At 36.3% G+C, this 10100-nt stretch overlaps 1 protein-coding gene across 5 annotated transcripts; it reads right to left on the bottom strand.

The window, feature by feature from the left end:
* Positions 1–463: 463 nt before the first annotated feature.
* Positions 464–9713, bottom strand: arl6 (ADP-ribosylation factor-like 6). 5 transcript variants are annotated; one of them, XM_038283781.1, is made up of 9 exons: positions 9521–9713; positions 6699–6852; positions 6439–6500; positions 6208–6276; positions 6030–6124; positions 5563–5692; positions 5310–5365; positions 1899–1911; positions 464–1536 (listed from the first exon to the last, which is right to left on the bottom strand). In XM_038283781.1, exons 2-9 carry the CDS (start codon positions 6816–6818, stop codon positions 1503–1505), a joined length of 579 nt encoding a protein of 192 aa, XP_038139709.1. In that variant the 5' UTR covers positions 6819–6852; positions 9521–9713; the 3' UTR covers positions 464–1502. The 5 variants fall into 5 exon arrangements, with proteins under 5 accessions (XP_038139709.1, XP_038139710.1, XP_038139711.1 ...); XM_038283782.1 differs by having other exon boundaries at positions 6699–6847; XM_038283783.1 differs by lacking the exon at positions 1899–1911.
* Positions 9714–10100: the final 387 nt, after the last annotated feature.

Here is a 10100-nt window from a genome sequence, read left to right as displayed (position 1 = left end):
CTCAGATTTTTATTTTAATTTTTATCCAGGTGTAACTCAGATTGAGAATAAAAATCACCTTCTCAAGGGAGTACTGGCCAAGAGGTAGGAGGTGAGTGGGAATTAGAAGGAACATGATTATAAATAATAAAACAAAATGCATTGTCAGACCGCTATGAGATAAAAAAACAAAAAACAAATAAACATTTGGCAATTGGTCTGTACATACACTTCAAAAAATGGAAAGTTGAAAAAGCTTGGATGTCACACCCAGAAGGTAAATATGTGACTGAATTAACAAAATAAAGCCATAGTAGTTTGAGTCACATAGTGTACCAAATATAGAGGGGACAGAATGGCTTTCAAGCATTACCCCTAATGTCCTTAATATTAAGCAATAATTACTGGAACAATAAAAAATGTCAACCCTCAAACTGTATAAGAAAAATCAAAAACATTTGCCAAATACCTTTTTGTGAATATCTCTTACCAGTTTAACTGAGGCCTTTACCATGAAGCAGGTTTACCAGTTTAACAAAGTAATTTCATGTTAAACCCTGACTTTACAGTACGCTGGAAACGGATTCATTATTAGCAGGGCATGTTACCATGGTAACTTACCCTGAACAGTCAGGCTAGCTTCCAGGATTGATCTGAATCCTATATAGCATATATTTTAGTAGAGAAGATATTGAGGTATTTCTGTACATTTAGGGATGAATGGTGTTTGAGGGCTTTCACTTTTTAAAAGAAGAGTAGATTTTCTGCCATTTGTTTCATCTGAGTTCTCACACAGCTCAAAAATCAGAATGACTTCACTCAGACTGATCACTCCTTGTATTAACATGATGCAACCGTGGCATCAGCTTCCAGCTTTATTGTAGCCCAAGCATTATTGAATTAAAAAGTCCAACTAACCAGATGACATAAAGTTTTATACTTTATCTTTTTCTGCTCCCAAGTCCTCTTCACTCCTGAGAGGTTACATCTGAGGGATGAGCCGCAATTAAAATGCAGTACAGTGATTGGGATGTCACTGATGTGTAATTTGCACATTTAAGCAGGTAGCAACCCTTTCCCACGTTATTTGGCGGCTCTTTGATATCGCCACCATGTTTGACTTTTCACTGAGACTTGTTTTTTTTATCTCACTTCTTATTTCTATACGATAGTTTTGTTCCTAAAAGGAGAAATACAGCGCTGTCCGTTCTGCACTCATGAATGTGATTGGTCTGCTACGTTGAACCTTTATATATGCGAGTTAACAAGTTTATAACCAGCTTCATGGTACCACTGATCCTGATTGCCATTGTTGTGGATTGGTTAAACTGGATAGACTGGAAGTCATCCAGATACCTCTAGCTCGCTTCGTGGTACGGGCCTCTGGTCAAAGACTCAACTAAATACAGTACGGTATGTGATCAGAAGCGGGATAAATTCTAATTAATGCTTTATTTTTAAAAAGTCAACCAATCTTTCACAAAACATCTGTGAATCCTGCTGTCGGGTCTGGTGGTCGCTCCTCACACGCTCACGTTCTCATTGTTTTGATTTGATCTAGAAAAAGGGAAAAAGGGTCATATGAATAATTGACAGATGTTGCTATGAATTCTCTGGATTGTCAGAAGGATGTAGGGTTTACACTTTGACTGAAAACTGTTACCAAGAATACACTAAACTTGCTTTCAATACCCTTCAGACACCGGTGTCACTTCATGGGTTTCATATTAAAACTATCAAACTATCGTATACAGTACACATAGGAATTCACACACTGGAAAACACTGAAAAGGTGGCATCATGTAAACTCACCTACTCACGAAACAAAAACATGGTTAAGGCTACAACTTCTAAGTCTTAAACAACTAAAGCTCAACAAAATCATCAACAGCATTTAAAAAAACAAGATAAGTACTCACTGCATAATTTGATCTATGGGAGAATATGAATGAAGGCAAAATAAAACATAGAAGAAAAAGAAACTGACATTCTTGGATAATTTAATAAATATTATTTACATGAATATGCCTTGTATATAAAAACATAAAGAAGTCGTTAATCTTAAAATACCGTTATATTAGGATTGCAGTAACAAGGTAAAAAAGGCCAAAAAAGACACAAATTCAACTTATAATAAACTGATAAACTTGAATTGGGTAAAAAGTACTTGAATTTTAAGTTTAAAACAACTTCTCAATGTTATATCTGTTCTTAACCCACAGCCATTCCAACCCCTTAATCTGCCACTTTAAACAGAGGTCTGGCTGAGCTGCAAGACATAAAATCCAAGTATTACAGCTCACTGGAAGAAGTAAAATGTCCATGTCATTTGGTCTACTTACACTGTTATGTTATTCCAACTTTAAAATTTGTATTTGTGGTATGAAACTAATCATTTAACTTTGCCTGGAATTAAAAATGAACTGAAACAATTAGTTGCCAAATAAATATCTGTAGTGAGGAAAATAAGTATTTGAACTACTGTTTTGCAAGTTCTCCCACTTAGAAATCATGAAGGGGTCAGAAATAGTCATTGCAGGAGCATGTTCACTGTGATATAAAAAAAAAAAATCTAGAAATCACAATATATAATTTCCCAGCTATTTATTTGTATGATACAGCAGGAGACATTGTAGTCATTCAGTGAAATGTCTCAGATAATATTTGCAGTTGATTTTAAGAACTCTGACGTATTTCAGGTTCTTTAGGTTGTTTCAAAACCAACAACAGGATACAACTACAAAGTTAATTTCAAAAACTAAAAGTCCAGCTCTAAGGTATAATGTTTATAAATCCTGTGTCTGTGGTCAATAAATATAGTCGGACCAAAGAAATACAATTTTAAATGTTTGTCACTATTTTGTTCCAAAGTAAATTTATACTTTTATGTAATTTTTTTTTGTGCCTGAATTTTTTTCCCAAATTAAAATATGAATTTATAAAAAAAAACTCGTTTTTGATCTGTTACGAGTTATAGTTTTAGTTTGTATAAATGCATTCTTTCTTTGTCTGAAGGTAACAAACATATTTCTAATTAATCAAAATGTATACTTTTCAGCCATCTCATGAATTAAATTTGAGAAAAAGTAATAAATGTAAGTGTAACAAATTGCAGCGATTTTTAAAAGTTGATTCAAAGTATCTTTTTTCAGAGCAGGTATGGAACTGATCTGAACAGCTGCTGTTACACCAGATAACACGCATGAACAGCAGCACTGGGTTAATTAGGTATAAGGACAGCTGCTTAGGGGATTTTAGCAGATTGGGGTATTAAGTATCCAAATAAATAAAAGCAACTTTCTAAATCCTTGTTGTCATGTTTGAAAATCAGCTTTGAGACAGAAATGCTTTACTTGACATTTAGAGACACATGAAAAAATGTTAACTATTATCTAAAGCACTGGAGCTTCTGTGCCATCTGATCAAACTCCTTTAAAACCCTCACCAACTTATTTCTCCCAAGGATATCATACAGGTGCTGGTCATAAAATTAGAATATCATGAAAAAGTAGATTGATTTCAGTAATTCCATTTAAAAAGTGAAACTTGTATATTATATTCATACATTACATACAAACTCATATATTTCAGATGTTTATTTTGTTTAATTTTGATGATTACAAATGACAACAAATGAAAATCTCAAATTCATCATATCAGAAAATTAGAATATTACTGAAGACCAATAAAAACAAAGGATTTATAGAAATGTTGGCCAACTGAAAAGTATGAACATGAAAAGTATGAGCATGTACAGCACTCAGTATTTAGTTGGGCCTCCTTTGGCCTGTATTACTGCAGCAATGCGGCGTGGCATGGAGTCGATCAGTCTGTGGCACTGCTCAGGTGTTATGATAGCCCAGGTTGCTCTAATAGTGGCTTTTAGCTCTTCTGAATTGTTGGGTCTGGTGTATTGCATCGTCTTCTTCACAATACCCCATAGATTTTCTATGGGGTTAAGGTCAGGAGAGTTTGCTGGCCAATTAAGAACAGGGATACCATGGTCCTTCAACCAGGTACTGGTAGCTTTGGCACTGTGTGCAGGTGCCAAGTCCTGTTGGAAAATGAAATCTGCATCTCCAAAAAGTTGGTTAGCTGCAGGAAGCATGAAGTGCTCTAAAACTTCCTGGTATGTGGCTGCGTTGACCCTGGACCTCAGAAAACACAATGGACCAACACCAGCAGATGACATGGCACCCCAAACCATCACTGACTGTGGAAACTTTACACTGGACTTCAAGCAACGTGGATGAAGTGCCTCTCTTCTTTTCCTCCAGACTCTGGGACCTTGATTTCCAAAGGAAATGCAAAATTTACTTTCATCAGAGAACATGACTTTGGACCACTCACCAGCAGTCCAGTCCTGTTTCTCTTTAGCCCAGGCAAGACGCTTCTGACGCTGTCTGTGGTTCAAGAGTGGCTTGACACAAGGAATGCGACAGCAGAAACCCATGTCTTTCATACGTCTGTGTGTGGTGGTTCTTGAAGCACTCACTCCAGCTGCAGTCCACTCTTTGTGAATCTCCCCCACATTTTTGAATGGGTTTTGTTTCACAATCCTCTCCAGGGTGCGGTTATCTCTCTTGCTTGTACACTTTTTTCGACCACATCTTTTCCTTCCCTTCACCTCTCTATTAATGTGCTTGGACACTGAGCTCTGTGAACAGCCAGCCTCTTTAGCGATGACCTTTTGTGTCTTGCCCTCCTTGTGCAAGGTGTCGATGGTCGTCTTTTGGACAACTGTCAAGTCAGCAGTCTTCCCCATGATTGTGTAGCCTATAGAACTAGACTGAAAGACCATTTAAAGGCTTTTGCAGGTGGTTTGAGTTAATTAGCTGATTAGAGTGTGGCACCAGGGGCCATCAATTTTGAACCTTTTCACAATATTCTAATTTTCTGATATGATGAATTTGAGATTTTCATTTGTTGTCATTTGTAATCATCAAAATTAAACAAAATAAACATCTGAAATATATGAGTTTGTATGTAATGTATGAATATAATATACAAGTTTCACTTTTTAAATGGAATTACTGAAATCAATCTACTTTTTCATGATATTCTAATTTTATGACCAGCACCTGTACATGATCATCACCTAAACCAGCTTTACCATTTTTAATCATCAACGAATCCATAGGGAATATTAGTGGAAACTTGGCCGATTGTCTACAGAATTAATGTTATTGCTTTACTAGCATTTAAAAGCTATAAATGGAGGTCATCAGAGCACAAGCTATATTGCAGTTCTCATGTTAATCTAGAGAAAAAGGACAAACAATCTGCGCTACAGTCTGCACACTTTCATTTGTGAATATCAAGTCCCATACCTTGTAACCAGTCGACTCCTTCTTGTAAACCTTCTCCTTTGATAGCATCAGTGGCACTGGAAAACATCAACAAATTTGTTCTGAAAATTACCCAGACAACTCAGCAAAATCACTCAGAAAAGCACTTAACAAACTATCCAAAGCAACATTATCAATATCTATGACATGCTTTCTCCAATGACTGGGATTTAATGCTTGCCTTATTAACCGTTTAAGGATTATGACATTTTGGATTGTTTAAATATGTTCATACCAGATATGCCAGGGTTTGTCTTTGATGTTCTCCAAACAGAGTAGCTGTGAGACCTTGACAGAAGACAGCGCATCTCTAACGTCCATCTTGTTAGCAAAGAAGAGGATGGGGATCCTCCTGTGTTTGATATCTGCGGCAAGACGGGGGAGCAGAGTTTAAACAAAAGAAATGTATTAATCTTGTTTACACCAATTGAGATGCCATACTGCTACACTTGTGAAAGTAAAATCTGTTGGGCTCTTTTTGGCATCAAGACAATTATTCTTATTGCCACATTGCCAGACAGGACACTGTAAAAAAAAAAAAAAAAATAATAATAATAATCTTGTTTACACCAATGCAATGTCTAATACGGGTTCTGAAGAGTGGTTTACAATGCAAACCTCATATAAACATACTTGTGCATTCTAGACTGACCACTGCACAAGAACCTCGGGAGGCACAACAAGTCAGAAACCAGATTTTACCTGGATGATTTAATAAATTATCCAATTCTTCTTTGGCCACAACCATTCTTAGCTTGTCTGCACTATCAATGACGAATATGATTGCTTGCCCTTCCCTGAAAGGAGAGTAACAGGGTTAAAATATAGATCACAGAAAATGGGGAAAGAAAAAGAAATGAATCTGTATGTGAGCACTCACTTGAAGTAATGCTCCCAAAGATTCCTGTATCTGCCTTGACCGGACATATCAAATACTGTAAATGAGAGACTGAAAAACAGAATGATTTTTCTTTTAATTACTTTTCATTAAAAGGCTGTGATTTGTTAAATAGAGTACATGCCATTTTATTTAGTAGCAGAAAATATCAATTTGGAATAAGTTTATAATATAATAAGTTTGAACTTTTATCAAGTGGCATTATGCATCTACCTGGACGTCTTGAACTTCTCTATATTGAAGCCAATTGTTGGAACAATGTCTTGTACCTGGGCCTAAAATAAAACATTTTTTTTATTTAGGAGAAGCTTTAGGAGAGGAAATGTATTTCAATGTCATTAAAGAGAACAGTTTTTTTTTCAGATAATTTTGGTGGAAATAATAAACAGGACTGCAAATTCAAAACCAGTGATGAACATGGACAACATACGTCACTAAATCATGCATATCAATGGGTCAACAAAGAAACTTACATTGGATGGCTTGAGCTTGTTGATGATGGTGGTTTTTCCACTGTTGTCCAGACCGAGGCACAGCACATTTACCTCCTTCTTTAACCTCAGCCATCCAACCAACTTGTCAAATAGTCCCATTGGCTAGCCAGCAAACATCAGATGTGTGCCTGATCTTCAAAGAAAAAAAAAAAAGGTTTGTAAATAGAAATAATAAATTAATTAAAAGAGGTAAAGTAGAGAAAACAAATCTAAAATAAGCAAATGTTGATCACACTTTCTCAGATCCGATGAATGGGGTTATTGGATTTGATAAAGCTGGATTTCTCTCACTCACTTTTTTACTTTTTTTGTTATGTGCCCTCCCTCTAGTCAGTGTCTGTGATACTAAAATTCAAAAAGATGTGAGCTGGTTAAGTCTATCTAACAGGCCAAATATATTAAGTACTAGAAGACAGTGGATAAAAGGCCAATGTACGTATTATAATAGCTTTCCAACTGGAATAATCACATGCAACAGGTTTATTCTAAATTAAAGTAAATTGACTGAATAAGTATAGTGCTTTACTGCTCATAGTGACCACTCAAAGCTCTTTATAGAGCCACATTTACTCAGCCATAAAACTAAATACACACACACACCAAAACCCAGCCCTGAGTCTGTAGGCAACAGGCTTAAAGGAATAGTACACCCAAAACATGATTAGCCTTCATTTTCTACTCACCCCCATGCTGAACAACACCCTGGAGTACTTTTTTGATATCTCAAATGCATCTGGAGATCTGGGAGGCTTCTTGCTGTCTGCTGACATTCAAATAATGGAGGTCTATGGTGACCGAGACAGAAAGGTCCATAAAAGTCCACAAAAAACGTGTCAATATTCCTCCATACTGCTCGTCCAATGTATTCCAAGTGTCCTGAGTGGGTAGCATCCAGAATTTACTCGAAACGAAGTCATTTAGAATGTTTTTAGAGCATAAACAGTAGTGTATAGGATTTCCTGAAAGCGCGCACATGCGCGCTCACGACGCTACAGAAGCCGGCAGACCAAACCAGATGAAAGTGCGCATTCAGCGTCTGCTCTGCCAATAATGCAAGCGTAGAAGAAGAAATGTGCTGTTTACCTGTGCAAAGAAAGAAACAACGAAAGAAAAATGTCTGAGGACTTCAGTGTTGAGGAAGAGCATGAGTTCTTTGCCGAGCTGAATGCGCTGGTTTGGTCTGCCGGCTTCCGTAGCGTCGTGAGCGCCCATGTGCGCGCTTTCAGGAAGTCCTATACACTACTGTTTATGCTCTAAAAACATTCTAAATGACTTTGTTTCGAGTAAATTCTGGATGCTACCCACTCAGGACACTTGGAATACATTGGACGAGCAGTATGGTGGAATATTGACACGTTTTTTGTGGACTTTTATGGACCTTTCTGTCTCGGTCACCATAGACCTCCATTATTTGAATGTCAGCAGACAGCAAGAAGCCTCCCAGATCTCCAGATGCATTTGAGATATCAAAAAAGTACTCCAGAGTGTTGTTCAGCATGGGGGTGAGTAGAAAATGAAGGCTAATCATGTTTTGGGTGTACTATTCCTTTAAGCTCCTTGTCCAATTTTTGGATTCCAACAAAACTACTCCCGTAAAACTGTCTTTTACAGTACATCAATAAGCATGTTATACAATGTTAATAACATAGCAAGTGATACTATATTACTAGGTAACAAGAAACACTTTATGGAGAATTTTGGTAAGTGTTGTGCTTCAAATTGTAAGCAAACAAGGTTAAGTCAAACTTCTTGGATGTCAAACCGTTATTAACAGGTTACTCAGTCATCTTTTCTTTCTTATTACCATGTTATTACATGGTTATTGATGTACTGTAAAAGAAAGCGTTACCACTATTCCCTCTTCTCTGTTAAAATGAATATGTAGTGAGATAAAGTGAGTTAAGTGCATCAGATTGTGAATCACAGTCATTATACAATATCAAACTGGCTAAAAAGTTTAGAGGAAAGACATTATTCCGCTGACTTTTATAAAGAATGGCCCAGTGTATTCTAAATCAGAGTATGATTTAGCAGCATTTTTTTACAGTTAGGATCTCTTCTAAGAAAAACAAATAGAAATTTATCTGTAACCTATATGTCTTTATGGTTTAAAAAAAAGACAAGAAAAAAAATCACAATTCCTTACTTCAAGAATTAGATTTTGATATTTTAAATATCGAACTGCTTACTGCTTGGACACCTCTTTATAAACAGCAGTGCAAAAATAGCTATTTTATACATACATAAAAATATTTTACATAAATAAATACAATACAACTGTCCAATGAACAATGTTTTAAATGGCAATTCGTGTCTCCAGTAAACTAATCATTTGTCTTAAATAGAAACCCTGTTTAAAGTTATTCTTGCACCAAATATAAACGTATAATTTCTCTTATAATCGTATTCAAAACTAATTAAAGTTGTGATTTTATCTCAAATAGGACATACGAGCGCATTAGGCATAGGTGATTGTTTGTTCTTAACAGATTTGAAAGCATTTATTACACGCTAGTAGCTATTTAATCTCTTGCTGCTGCGCTCGTCGCTAGCAAGCCAATGCTAACCTTTAGCTATGTTACAGTTAACTGCTCTAAATTGTTTTAAAGGAAAATACTAAAACACACCGATCTTCCGTTACCCCTTTCTCATCTGTATGCAATACAATTTTAAAAATAAACCACCAAAACGTATTTGTGCCGTTCTTGTTGTTAACAACGCAGTGGTTAGCCTAGCCACGATATCGCTAACGTTAGCGCGTATTATCCTATCGTAGACTGTTAAGTAGAGCTGTAATTTACCTGTAATTCTGTCGTGCCGTGTTGCTACGATGGTGCAACAAATGCAGTCTCAGTATATATATTAGGTAACCGGTATTAGACTTATGTTTCTGTTAACTCTTTTCATGCTCGTTTATCCTCCCAGGACAAGAGCAGTAACTAGGTATTTACACTGCGTTGCTGGGAGACCACTGTACTGCCTGTATATGTGCAGTCTGCCATTGGATCACCGGGGCAACCGAAGGGACGTTCACGTTCTCTCTGGAATGTCGGAAATTTGGGACATCCCGAGAGTAATCTACCGTGATTGGTTAATCTGTTGTTAGGCAAAGAGGGGTCTGCTCTGCTGCGATGGCTTAACATACAGGTGTGTTTGTAGCAGATGGCTCTGTATTGTGGTAGTGTGTTGGAAATTTTTAAAAGCTTCCATAAAAATGATAGATAGAAATAATAAGGTTTTATTTATTCATGAATCCTAACTCATACTACATGTATTTTGTAGAAAGTCTTATTAACCTTTGAAAACTCTGGAAATGTTGTTTTATGGACAGAGAAATTCATTTCAAAATAACATTTCTTTTATTTAATTTGTAAATGGCTT

This window comes from Cyprinodon tularosa, unplaced genomic scaffold (genome assembly GCF_016077235.1).
Source record: "Cyprinodon tularosa strain WSP-4 unplaced genomic scaffold, ASM1607723v1 ctg197, whole genome shotgun sequence".
Taxonomy (NCBI): Eukaryota; Metazoa; Chordata; class Actinopteri; order Cyprinodontiformes; family Cyprinodontidae; genus Cyprinodon; species Cyprinodon tularosa.
This window is presented reverse-complemented; position numbering and strand designations above follow the sequence as displayed.